General features: G+C 33.0%; 1 protein-coding gene across 2 annotated transcripts in view; it reads left to right on the plus strand.

The window, feature by feature from the left end:
- DCTN4 (dynactin subunit 4) overlaps positions 1–14,309 on the plus strand; it is a 51,608-nt gene extending 37,299 nt beyond the window's left edge. For both annotated transcript variants that reach the window (XM_051978702.1, XM_051978703.1), the window contains 7 exons: positions 272–384; positions 690–799; positions 3,597–3,670; positions 7,066–7,120; positions 7,567–7,674; positions 8,356–8,453; positions 10,971–14,309. In XM_051978702.1, coding sequence (XP_051834662.1) covers positions 272–384; positions 690–799; positions 3,597–3,670; positions 7,066–7,120; positions 7,567–7,674; positions 8,356–8,453; positions 10,971–11,184 — 772 coding nt within the window. In that variant the 3' untranslated portion in view covers positions 11,185–14,309. The remainder of the gene's footprint in view (positions 1–271; positions 385–689; positions 800–3,596; positions 3,671–7,065; positions 7,121–7,566; positions 7,675–8,355; positions 8,454–10,970) is intronic.
- The last annotated feature ends 319 nt before the right edge of the window (positions 14,310–14,628 follow it).

The raw sequence follows: 14,628 nt of genomic DNA on the forward strand, positions 1-14,628 counted from the left end.
GGACATTTGGACATTAAAATGTCATTGATGAGCAAGACAGGTATTATCCAGAAGACTCTGGGAAGGGGAGAAAATTCCAATAGGAATTGTCACACACACACACACACACACACACACATTAAAAAAGAAACAAATTATATACTTAGAAACAGAAAATGTTATTAACTTAAAAAGATGAAGTGAATGGGGGTATTCATTAAACAGAAGTTTTGGTGCTTTAATTCCATGTGTTACTAGATAACTCAATAAGCTGCTACTTTCCATTATTTAGCCTTAAGGAAGGAGAAGATCAAAAAGAAATCAAGATTGAGCCAGCACAAGCTGTGGAAGAAGTGGAGCCTCTTCCTGAGGATTACTATACAAGACCAGTAAATCTAACAGAAGGTATTGGATTTTTCTATTTGTTTCCAACTTATTTTGAATTTAGCTTTTATTAGTCATATTCTGTTTACTGTGTGAAATTATTGGTTTGTTTAGTAAAATGATCATAAAACATGTTAAATCAATGTTATTTTATGAGGTAAAAGTATCTTTGTTTTGAGTTATCTGTATTTAAGCAATAGTCTTAAAAAAGATAACAAAACCAATGATGACCTTTTTATTTCAGTGATGATTATTTTATAATTGTTGATTAAATGTTGTATTTAAACAACTTAAAGTAAATTTAAATTTCTCTTTTGCATCCCCAGTGACTACCCTGCATCAGCGGCTCTTACAGCCTGACTTCCAACCAATCTGTGCTTCCCAGCTCTATCCTCGACACAAACATCTGCTGATCAAACGATCCCTGCGCTGTCGAGTAAGAATTGCCATTTTTTAGTAGAGTAACTAGAACAAACTAAGACTGATTAGTATTTGAATAATTCTGAAATAGGCAATACACATGTCATATCTTGGACACAGATATTCAACTCCACAAATATTAAGCATTTTTTTTTTGCATTGCAGTTTGCTTTATAAAGAAAATGGCAGCTGAGATAGACTTCGAAGGCATAGCTGTGAAAAAGACCATTCTAGGCAGTAAGTAGGGAGAGTGTGTGCAAAGGCCTAGAAGAAGGAAAGGATAGTATAGTAAAGGGGGACCTAAAATAGTATATTTTGACTGGAATATACAATCCATGAAAAGTAGTTTATGGGTGATAAAATGAGAAAGGCACATGACAAAGGGCTTTGAATGCTGGGCTGAGGAGGAACCTGGAACCACTGAAGCCGTTTTAGATGTGGTGACTTTGTCATACCTTTTCTTTGTCAACAGTGTGAAGGATGGACTGGAAAAGCTCCAGAGACTTAAGGGCAGGGAGACTGATTAGGAAGCCTGTGATATAATCCAGATGAGATAATGAAGGCTTCAAAAGTGATGACAGAATTTTGCTCCTTCTCATATAACTCTTCACTCAACTCTGTGCTCTCTTGTATCATGGATGACCTCTTTTTTATTCTATTAAAGTGCTGAAGCCACCCTCAGCCAAGTCCTTCAGCTCTGCTCCTCTGAATCTCTCAATGTCTTCATTCATCTTTTCTTCCTTCTCCCTAATTACATAAGACTAACCTTCTTCACCAATAAAACTCAGTACTATCCTCTCCAGTCTCTATCCATCTCCTTTTTCTTAGCTCTTCCTTCAAGAGCCCTGCAAACAAATTCAGGCCTCCTCTATCCCAAAATAACTTCCCTTCAGTCTGTTATCTGCCTCAAGTTATATATTCTCACCTCTTGCTTCTTCTTCACCTCACAACTTCTAGATAGACTGTCCTATCCCTTCTGATTCTGCTTTGTCTCAGTCCCTGACAATCTAGCTGTTATCTTCATTAGTTAATTGAAACACCTCTTCAGAGTCAACAGCAACTTTTATTGCTGAGTTGTGTAGTCTCTTTTCTGTCCCTACTATCAACATTTGTCACTACCCCTTCCTCATTGATGTTTTCTTATGTCTGATCATTCCTAATGTTATTTCGGTTTGATCCCAATCTTCCTTCTGCCTTTAAAAAGCAGATATTTTTCTAAATCTGTTCTCTTGTTGTAACCATCTACAATTCTCTTTTGATAATTTTCATTCAATCCTTTGACTTTACTTATCATTTTTATGCAGATGACTCCAAATTTTTATGTGTCTCTTTAACCTGTATATAATCAGTATCCCATTGTTGCTTTACATGTAGTTCTTTATCTTCTCTCCAAATCTGCCTTGCCTCCCCACTTCTTTATTTCTTTTGATGATGATGATGATCATCTTCTAGTGATTAGGACTCAAAATCTTAACATCATCTTTGATTGTTTCCCTTTCCTGTCTTCTTCCCTTCCCACCTCATCCAGTCATTTGCTAGTTCCTATCCTTTTTACTTTCACCCAATTTAAAAAAAAAAAAAAAAGTTCTCTCCTTCCCATTCCTACTAACCTAGTTTATCTTATCCTTCTTACTTAAGACTTTCATAGTAACCTCCTGACTTGTCTCCTTAACTCCAGACTATCCTTTTTCTAATTTATCCTTCAGACTACTGCTCCAAAAAGTCTTCCTAATGTAATACTGCAATAACATTTCCATCCAAAAATCCTTAGTGATTCCCCTTTGCCTGTGGAATAAAATAGGAACTGATCATCTTCTCCAATATCCTTCATAGTCTAGCTTCAGACATTACTAGCATAAACTCCTGTCATTCCTTTTAATATATTAAATCCATATTCTAGCCAATTTGGACTTATCACTCTCCATCCTTGAATTGTTCTTCCCATCTCTTTGCTTTTATTCACATCATCTTCCTTTCTAAGAATGGATTCAGTCCCTTCTGTCTCTTCCCTCAAAGCCCACCTCAAGAGCCACCTCTTTTATGTAATCTTCTCTGATATCTTCCTCTCTCACCCCCTTCTCTGCAATTGATAATAGCCTTAATGGATATGATACATAAGACAGATGCAAGTATTTTTATTACACATTCTAGACCCAAATTTCCTTTTTTTGTGTGTCTTTGTGATTTGAGTCCACTGACCCCTTTCACTGGATTTCATTAGCTTGGAAACAGTTTGAAAGTAGGCTCTATGAAATCTCTCTTTGTATCCCTCTTGTCTTCTACATCTGAATGTTAATAAATGTTTGCTGAATTGGAAATGTGGAAATAAATGCTTTTGTTATTTTGGCACATAAACAAGAATTCAAGAGATTCGGACTCTTAATTCCTTCTCTGCTAATAGCTCGATGTGAGTGGCCAAATAATTCTAGGTCTCTGAGCCTTTGTTTCCTCATCACATTTATTGTTAATTTCTATCACTTTGTCTTTCTGTATATCTTAAATATTTTTGGTGTATCAGTGTTACCCATTTTAGAATGTATATTCTTAGAAAGCAGATGCCAGAGTAAAAAAACATAATGCTAGGTGCATATGTGTGTTATTTCATAGTAATGGTTGGATTTTGATATTTTATCCTTTTAATTTTGGAAATTTTTCACATACTACCCTCATCTCAAATGCATCACCTTTACTGTATTTGTTACTTTATTGAAAGTTAGTAAATTCTTCTCTTGATGAAAATAACAGTGCTATAAGTAAGGAGTGCTCATTTTTCTTGGATGTACATTAAATATATGGCTTTTTCCTTTTTTTAGAAATGTGAACATAATTTGAGTAAACCAGAGTTCAATCCAACATCCATCAAATTCAAAATCCAGCTTGTTGCTGTGTGAGTATGTTGATGTGTTATTTTCTGAATGAAATTGCCTTTTCTTTATGGTTAAAAGTTCAGTTTAGGATTGGGTTTTTTTTAATGATCCTATTTTTGTGGATATTTTCTAGATTTAACTAGATAAAATAAAAACCAGCTGCAAAAATAAGAGAATTACATTTTTTAAAATTGTAAACTTTAAACAAAAATTATTTTTTTAAGGAGTCAGTGTAGCATGATGAAAAGTATGCTAAACTTCCAGTTAGGAAGAATTAGATTTCTATCTAGAGCTCTTATAAGTTCTGTCTTTTGGCAAATCATTTAATATATCTGGACTTCAATTGCCTTATAAATAAAATGGAGATAATATCTGCTCTATTAAATTCAGAGGATTATTTTGAGTCTAAAACAAGGTCATAAATATGAAAATGCTTTCAGGAACACAGAATGTTATGTAGTAGATGTGGTGGATAAAGAGTCCAAGTCCTGGTTCAAGTCCTACCTCTGACATCTATTGATTTTGTCACTCTGACAAACTCACTTTACTCTTCAATATACCCCAGACAACTCTGAAATGAACAGTTGCTGACCTGTGTTGGAGAAGGGAATTTCCTTATCCATAGTTTTCCACACCAATGAAATCACAGGTCTGTAGACAAAAAAGTTTTTTCTAATTATTTAATTCTGGATCCTTGGTAGGCTGTGGAAGAGTGTGGAAATGTCAGAATGAAATCTAGGAAGAGTCTTTTTCCAATTTTAACATCCATCTAAAATAGTCTATGAATGATAGTTTTCTATTTAGGACTGACTCTTGCCCTTTCTCTGAACAATATGTGTAAATGCCCAAGCGTTTGAAATAGGGCTGGGCAGATTAGCTACACACAGCAGTTTCAATTGATATGGTTATAACTGAAAGATCAGGCTGCCCCTAAGGTGCACCTATCTCTAGTATGCCCTTATGTGATCACATGATTAATTGTAATAGAATTCCTTATGGTATTTCAATAATAGTTTCTCATAACACTTACATTTTTTAAAATTCTAGACTTTAAACAAAAATTATAACTTTATGTATTTTTTATTATAGCTTTTTATGTACAAGATATATGCATGGGTAATTTTTCAACATTTACAATTGTAAAACCTTTTGTTCCAATTTTTCCCCTCCTTCCCCAGATGGCAGGTAGAACAATACATATTAAATATGTTAAAGTATATGTTAAACACACTATATGCATACATATCCATATGGTTATTTTGCTGCATAAGAAGAATTGGACTTTGAAATAGTGAAGGAAATAAAAAATTCAGACAGACAAAAACAGAGGGATTGGAAATGCTACGTAGTGGTTCACACTCATTTCTCAGAGTTCTTTCGCTGGGTGTAGCTGATTCTATTCATTATTGAACAAATGGAACTGATTTGGTTCATTTCATTGTTGAAAAGATCCACATTCATCAGAATTGATCATCATAAAGTATTGTTGTTGAAGTAAATAATGATCTCCTGGTCCTGCTCTTTTCACTCAGCATCAGTTCATATAAGTCTCTCCAGGCTTTTCTGAAATCATCCTGTTGGTTATTTCTTACAGAACAATAATATTCCATAACATTCATGTACCACAATTTATTCAGCCATTCTCCAGTTGATGGGCATCCATTTAGTTTCCAGTTTCTAGCTACTACAAAGAGGGCTGCCACAAACATTTTTGCACATACAGGTCCTTTACTTTAAGATTTCTTTGGGATATAAGCCTAGTAGTAACACTGCTGGATCAAAGGTTATACAGAGTTTGATCACTTTTTGAGCACAGTTCCAAATCGCTCTCCAGAATGGCTGGATGTATTCATCTGTTTACATTTTAAAATAAATTTCTTTATATATTATTTCCATAATAGCTTATTAGCTGGGGGGTTTTTTGTTGTTTTTGTTTTTGTTTTTGTTTTGCTTTATCCCATTCCATTCATCTCTGTATTTGTTTATACATTTTTATTTTTAGATAATGTCTACATTGTTCTAATTCTTTTTTCCCTGCTTCTTTTACTTCATATACATTTTTCAATTTCTTTATATTCCTCACTTATAAAATTTAAAGTCATTATGGAATTTCATTACATTAATTTAATATGCCATTCACTAACTGACACAATTAGACTTTTTTCAATTCTTTGAAATTACAAGTTATGCTGATATATACATTATTTTTATACATGCATGTATCTTTTTTTTTAATTTTTAAAAATTTATCTCTTTTTTCCCTTACAACTATCTTGGGATATAGTCTAAATAATAGGATTATTGGGTCACAGGGTATTATGATGTTTTGTTGTACCTTTCAAAAAAAGATACTATTACTTTGCAGTTCTACCAGCAACGTTTAGGTACACCTATTTCACCACAATTCTAACAACATTGAATTTTGTCACTCCTAATTATTTTTGAAAATGTAATAGCAATGAAGTAGCACCGAAGGTTTGTTTTGGTTTTTTTGGCTATGTTTCTCTAACATAAAAGTTTTCAACTTTTTTGCATTGTGTAATGAAAAGAATGCTAGACTTGGAGTTAGTAGAGATTTGAGTTTTAATCCTTGGTCTGACACTACCTGTATGACCCTGTTCAAGTCATTTAATTTCTGAGACTTGTTTCTTTCTCTTTTGTTAAATGGGAATCATCTTTCTTTCCACCACCTCTTTCATAAAGCTGTTATAAAGATCAAATTAGAAAATGTTTATAAATGTATATAAAGTCTTTTGCCAACCTTAAAGCTATTATATATAAATGTGAATCACAGTTATTACTCTGTGTTTTCTTATAAAATGTCCATTTTCTTTAATTTCCCCATTGGAAACTGGGTTTTGTCCTTGAATATATTCATTTTTATGTCTTTTCATATTTATAAATATATCATTTATGTATATATAAAATATGTACATTTATATATAATATAAATATATCGTTTATGTCTTTTCAATATTCTCTAGAACAGTGATACTTTAATTCATTAAAATTTTCTTGTCTTTCCATGTGTTAACTAGAAAATTTTTAAATATCTGTTCTAGCTTTTAAAAAAATTGTGTCTTCATCTTTTAGCCAGACAACTCATGAGATTTTTTAAGACTGAGATTCTTCACCTTTTTTGTATCATGAACCTCTTGAAGTCTGGTAAAGTCTATGCACCCTTTCTCAGAATGTTTTTAAATGCTTAAAATTAAAATGGATTACAAAGGAAATCAGTACTATTAAAATACATTTATCAGAATTTTTTTTTAAATTCACTAACATGAAGAAACCCCCTGCTTTAAGTAATAGATTGTTTTTGCTTCAAAATTTCATTAGAATCAGAATAGTATTAATTTTCAGATGAACTAATGGTCATTTGTTTTCTTCATATTTATGTCACATTTATTGGTAGCAATTATATCCCAGAAGTCAGAATCATGTCAATCCCTAACCTACGTTATATGAAGGTGAGTGAACTTCTTGCTTGTTAAAATGAAAGATGTTCCATGATGGTTTTTTTGGATGGGAATTAAAAGTGTAGGAGTGGGAGAGAGGAAATTGGTGGAGAAGAGGGAGAAGAGCAGGAAGTTTGGTGCAACAAAAAAAGGAGTGAGATTAATTGTGATATCTTCTCTTTTGTGTTTCTTGATAGCAATAGCTAAGAAAGATCATTAAAAAAAAGTTACAGTTATGAGTAACAAAGGCAGTGATTGATACTAGTTCTTAAGAGGTTTGTGAAATTATAATTTAACACTAACAAAAGGATGATTTGCTGGAGTTTCTGACAGACTAACCAAGAAGAATTTGATCTTGTGTGGAACATGAGTCCAGCTCCTTAGAGTAGCAGAAATATTAGCAATCCACAGAATGTTTTTCTGAATATTCTTATCATGCGTATTTTATTGTGCTTCAGGAGAGCCAGGTCCTACTGACTCTTACAAACCCAGTGGAGAATCTCACTCATGTGACACTGTTGGAATGTGAAGAGGGAGACCCTGATAACATCAATAGCACTGCTAAGGTAGAACCCTTTTGTCTAATGCTGACTTCAGAATATTCTGATTTTGCCTAGAGTGACCCACTTTGATCTGGGTATCATTCATATGTGGTAATATATTTAGAACTTGAATTTTTAAACCAAAAGTTTCTCACCAAGTGTAAGATGATAACAGCTAATAATCTGAAATTATGCATGTTATACAATAAGGACAAATGAGTGGAGGGCCTCCACTTCATTTAACTTTCAGTTATTTGGTTATTTTTATGCTGTCTTTTCCTTTTGCATTTGATTTTTGGCATTGCTTCTTGATGCTTCTATCAAATGGAAGAAATGATAGTCAAAACAATCACTTCCAGTTCTGATTTGTTATAGGAGAAAACTTAAATGATTCGAGTTTCCATGTAATTTAGGGATTTTACTCACTGTAGATGTCTTTGACGCTCCCTCCACTACTAAAATAGAGGATTGAAAGTTGATTATGATTCTGCCTCTATACCTCTTCCTCAATAAACTTGAAGCTGGGTTCAGGCTAACAAGTTTGATTTGTTTGGGTTTTAAATCATGGAAAGTACCTCATATAAATATTTAAAGTATATGCATATTTGGGAGAATTACGGCTTTTCCAAGTTTTATACACTTAAGTCAACACAATTTGGAAAGTTATGTTTTGAGGAGTTTCATTTTTCTCACATTATATTTCAGGTGGTTGTTCCCCCCAAAGAACTTGTCCTAGCTGGCAAGGATGCAGCAGCAGAATATGATGAATTAGCAGAGCCTCAGGATTTTCAGGATGACCCTGAGTGAGTTTTTCTTCTCTCTTCCCAAGTAGTTGTTAGATGACTAGTACATGGGCTATCACTCAGAATACCCAATTGTAATCTCTGCATTTTTCTCCTTTTAGCATATTCAATAGATTTGAATCCCAGAAACCTTGTGCCTGACCAGTAAAAACCATATATTGGATGAGGATGATTTTGAACTGAACATGTATCACTTAAACTTTTTCAGCATAACAAATAAAATCATAGCAGAAAAGAACCATGTTTTTAGCCTTAAAAAAAATAACTGAATTCACAAGTAGTTCTTTAAAAAAAAAAATACTACTTTGCATTAGTTGAGAAGATTACATTAATGTTGTATGTCACCCAAACTTTTTTTGAAAAATATATTCTGTATGAAAAGTTATTAAGCTAGAGCTACCAAATACCCTTCTTTTGAATGGACATATCTCCATTTCAGTACTTCTGTACAATATATTCACAGATTTTTCTCCAGTTTAGGAAACATAGCCAGAAGCTGGTTCTTTACCTCCAGGTCTCAACAAATGTGAGACAGCAAGTTGCTGAGATACTTAGTATATTTGGTGCAGTCTTATACTAGAATATACTAATGAAACATACTCCAGTATTCTATATGCATACTCACATTTTATTATTATAACTGGACATAGAGGAAGGCACAATAATATTTGGATAATATAATTAATATAGGAAATATAGAGACTTCTTCACCCCCATTTTAAGTTCCATATCAGTCTCCATCTTAACTATTCAACTTGATCTTTGCTCCCTAGAAAAGGAAAGTAGATAGGACTAGGATTTCCATTCCAGAAGAAATTCATTATAATAGCCAACTCAATTCTGTCTTTAGGCTTTTCCAGAGACTTTTTTAGACCATCAACCTGATTAAAAATCATTTTCCTATGTCAATATAATGGCTATCACTAATCCTTTTTGCTTTTCTTTCCTCTATAGGTGAGAATTTTGTCTAATAAATTTATGAGCTACTAAATGCAAAGCAAATTTGTTAAATGCTACTCCATCCAATAGGCCATGTCTGTTCATTTCACATAACACAGTATTAATATGGAAGTCATAAATTGTACTAATTAATTTAAATCTCCTTATTTTATACTAAAAAGTAGAGAGAGAACATATAATCTGAATTACAGAATAAACTGAGTTTTATTATTTTCAAGTACATTCAAACTAAACTAATGATATTCAGTAATAAAAGGTCCTTACTATATTTGTTTGACTTAATAGATCAACAGGAATTATTAATATATTTGTGGCACTTAAATGAATATTACGAAAGTATTTGTAAACAGTTTACTGCCATTTAAGTTAAATATTTTCCATAGAATCTTATCCATGCTATTAATTTGCAGCATGAGAAAGTAAGTTTCACATCAGTAAGTGTAGAAGCTACTGCTTCCTGAGGTGAGCACATCCATCTTGCTATCTTTTGCATCTAATTATTAGGAAGTTTTTGCATACATTTAATTGTATTAATATTCTTTAAAATAGTGAATAACAATCCTTGACTACAATTATTTAGGATTTTTAAAGTGGTACACTTCAATAACATCCCTTTTTAAATTGCCACAAGTTTAAAAAGTAATAAAATCTGAGTTAAAGGTTTTATGGCATTGTATTTAACAGATCTTAAATTTGCCCTTTTTTATTGTTAAATGCAGATGTCTACAAATTAATATTATAAATGTATATAAATATTTGATATTTCATTTACTGGTAGCTTTTTGTACAATTCCTGAATTCTTTAAGCATAATATTGATAATAGATTGAACAGTGTTTACCTTAATGTCCTTTTACTATTAAAAATAAGAGTTTTAAATGTAAAAATTCCACATGCACTTGTAAAAATGCAGATCCAGAAATTTATATTTTTCCTATTTCACATACTATTTCTTGACTATTAATATTTACCCTGTAAAGATATTGTGATGTTTTAGGCATTAATCAATATATGTAAAAAGTTTTAACCTCTTTAGGAAAAAAAAACAGCTTTTTTTTTTTTTTTTTTTTTTCCTGAGGCAATTGGGGTTAAGTGACTTGCCCAGGGTCACACAGCTAGGCAGTATTAAGTGTCTGATGCCAAATTTGAAATCAGGTCCTCCTGACTTCAAGGCTGGTGCGTTACCTACTACTGCCCCAAAACCAGTTTTTTTTATGATGATCTAAAACATCAGCAAATTAATCAAAAATACAAAAAACAGGCTGTGGCCTCTGGATGGTAATTTACTGACCCCTTGTCTAGAAACTAGATTAAAAGCTATGAACTATTACTGAAATTTCTGAAAACTTTAGAAAAATTGTACTAAAACAGTTCTTGATTGTAGCTAAACACTTTTCATTATTGTCCTTTTAAAACTGGATAGCTTTCTGAGATAACAAAAGGGGAGCAATTACTTATTTTCCATAATTTAGGAGCTATTTGGTGCTATCAATATGAACATGATCCCTGGAATTTTAACTGATTTGCAATTTAATACTTTGCTTGCTTCCTTTAATAGCATCATAGCCTTCAGAAAAGCCAACAAAGTGGGCATTTTCATCAAAGTCACCCCACAGCGTGAGGAAGGTGAAGTAACCGTGTGTTTTAAGATGAAGCATGAGTTTAAAAACCTGGCAGCTCCAGTTCGCCCTATTGAGGAGGGTGATCAGGGCTCTGAAGTCATCTGGCTCACCCAGCATGTAGAGCTCAGTCTTGGCCCACTGCTTCCATGATGGACCCTAATGACGAGCAAGCCTCAAAAGACAGCATGGAGATTCTAATCCCAGAATGGAATGTCTGGAAATACTGAAACTACAACTTCGTTAGGCCTCACTTATGCTATACTCATACACTACTGATTTCTGTCAGGGGAGTTGGAAATGTGGGCAAGGAACAAGAAACGCTGAATAACTGCAATTCTTTCTTTCGCTGCTATAATACTCACAATGTAAATCTTTGATTCCTTCACAGCCTTTTTGCACTTTGAACTGCAGCACTGTTTGAACACAGAGAAAGGTGACCTTATTTTAAGCCCATTACTGCCTCTTGCTAACGTGGTTTTAACTTCACAGTTCCCAAATTGCTGCTTGTTTTTTCTACGAAGCAGTCTTATGAATACAGATCAGAATCTTACAGAAGAATCTTCAAGCAGTAACTACAAATGAGCCTGCTGTTATTTGGCCAATATTTAGAAATAGAAGACTGTTAAATGTATGGGCTAGTCATTCCACCAGAAATTTTTTCAGCAGTCTAAGTAAATCTATTTCCCTTAGCATCTTCCATCACATACTAAAGAACTGACTTGTCTATTGTAGCTTGCTTAGTGATTGAACAATTTCTGATCCTTAAGCAGCTGTTGCTTGTCTTTTTGTTAGGAACATGTTCACAATATGAAATGAAACACCTGACATTTTCAAGATTGCTGTTATTAATTATCCTGTTATTAAATGATAGAATGTGTTCTTTTAAATAATTATTTTAAAAGCAGATAATTACAATGCCAAGAGTGATACATTTCATTGTGTTGCAAAAATTTTACTGAGAAGTAACTTTTTTCCTTCCTTCCTTCAGTTTTTGTCTCTTTAATTTAGTATTTGGGAACCTCAAATGCTTCTAGCATTTGGAAAGTTTCCAGAGTACAAAGTTTAAGTAGATAAGATCAGTATGCTTAAAACTTAAGGTTAGATTATTAGGCATGTCTTAAATTTATGTTCTTTCCAGAAATTTAAGGGGAAAATTAGTAATTATATTCCCTTAGATTCAAGAATGAACATAAAAGAAAAATATTGCCATCTACTTCCTTCCTAGGTTCTTGGCATTTAGCTACATCTAGAATTTGTCAGGTAGTTATTTTGATTTTGGCAAATAAAGTGTCTGAAATAGTCCCACAGAAACTCTAGCAGTTCACTTTATCAGTTTCTACTCAGTAAGCTATATCTCCATTTTAAGAACTAAATTGCTATGTTGGGTTGCTGTAACTGAAAATGAGACCTTTTGTAAAACATGCCACTAAACCCAACCTCCACCCCTATGGTGTTTCTGAATTCTGACAGGGCTTATGTTTTTCTCAAAAGATTGTTGTCTGTTTCAGAATGAACTTTTAAAGATCAGATTTGAAGCCACCTCCTAAGTTGATAATTGGGTGCTGGAAGGCATATTAACGTTGTGTTGCTCCATGAAATGAATAAAAACTTAGCATTAGAAAAAAGTTAAGTTGCGCTATCCAGAGTATAGCTGTTGTGTTTGACTATTTTCCCATAAAGCCACAAATATGCCACAGTGAAAAGGAAAATATTCTTACCTCTATGTTATTAAATAAAATAAACACAGTTTAGTAGATTGAAAAAGGAAAGTGTGAGTAACTACTTGACAGACAGCAGGAAGATCTTGTGTTTGTGTCTAAAAACTATCTCTCTTCATTCTTCTGTCAGAAAGGCTGCTGTCAGAAATGTATTGCACCATAATTGCTGGTGAAGGAAATGGGTATCAAGAAAAATAATACCTTAATGTGTTTGTAAATTTGCCTAGATTACACACAATTGTATAAGCATGAGTTTATAAAATGTAGCTGGCATTTATTCTTAAATGTTATGTTGAGATAATGGCAACTGCTACTATCAGCCCCCATATATAACAGAATACTTAAAGGCTTTGGTCATAAAGATTTTCTTCAGAATCCAGATAAACTCACAAAATAACAATGCTAACTGGCATAATGTTTTCTTGAAATTGTTGTTGGTGAAGACTGGTATAAGTGTGTATGTGAAAGTGTTTCAACACTTACTACACCTAGTGAATTTGGGGTTCTATCCTAGATTACATGAAAGATTCTTTAATACTTATTCACTGTCACTGCAGGAAAATTGAATATTACTGGATATTAGCTGTTGTTTTGGAAACCAAAAGCTATTAACTCAGAATGGTGGTTCATTTAGCCCACCAAGGTTTTGTTTTCCTTTAAATGCTTTTAGGAGTAACTCCAGCAAAACCCTGTGCATATTTTTGTGGAAGCATCTCATTTATTCTCTGTAGGGGAATAAGAAGCATTCTGTCTTGATCTTTGTTAATGACAGGTTACTGTGTTGCCTTATTGCTTACCTTAATGTAGTTAAAGAAATAAAGTAGACAAAAAAAGCTTTTAATGTAATGTCTCTTCTTTTCCTTAACTTCTTTCCCTTTCACCTTTCATATCCAGTCAAGTTACATAAGTCTTGTCTTATCCATACAACTTACTCATACAACATCTATGTTCTCTTCACTCACATAACTCTACTGCAAACCCTTATCACATCTTGACTGGACTGTTGAAATAGCCACCTAATTGGTTTCTCTATTTCCTTATTCTTTCCTCTCCAATTCATCTTACACAGGGTTATCAAGTCCTCCATAAAGCATGGGTTTCATCATGTCACTTTTCAGCTCAAGAATTACTAACAGCTTCTTACTGTCCTGCTTACTTTGAAGTATTTATAGCTCCCACCTACCTTTCCAGTCTTATTTCACACTCTTACCTTTCACAAAGTATGTTCTTACAAAATTGACCAACCTGGTCTTCCTCAGACTCCATTTCTATTTGTGTATTTTTACATAAGCAAATATTTCCCAAGTCTGGAATATACTCCCTCCTCACCTTCTCTTGGAATCCTTAGCTTTATTAAGGTGCCACTTCCTATTCAAGATATTTCCTTGCTTATCAGTTCTCTCTCCCTTTTCATATTATCTTGCATTTACTTTTGTACATACTATTTCTTTCAGGAGAATGTAAGCCCCTTATGGGCAGGAATTGTTTTTTCCTTTTTTCTTTGTATCCTTATTGCCTTGCACACAGTAAGCATTTAATAAATGTTAGTTTCTTGTAGTTGTTGATTATATGTAGTATTTACTTAAAATTGTAGACTTAATCTTTTAATCTTCAGTCAGTTTCCCTTGTGTAGTTTTCCTCCAATATAATTTAGTGGGAAGTTTGGAAGCATAAGAATGTTACGGTGCAAAATAACTTCAGATCTTTAAGACATCTTAAATATCTCTAAATGTCTAACATTATTTCTAGTTTGTTTTTAAAAAATTTTTCAACATAAAAGAGTATTTTCCCCCAGATATATGACAAGAAAATTTTAGCATTTCTTTTTACAAAATTTTAAGTTCCAAAGTTTTCTCCCTCCTTCTTTCCCTTCCCC

Source organism: Antechinus flavipes, chromosome 2 (genome assembly GCF_016432865.1).
Source record: "Antechinus flavipes isolate AdamAnt ecotype Samford, QLD, Australia chromosome 2, AdamAnt_v2, whole genome shotgun sequence".
Lineage (NCBI taxonomy): Eukaryota > Metazoa > Chordata > Mammalia > Dasyuromorphia > Dasyuridae > Antechinus > Antechinus flavipes.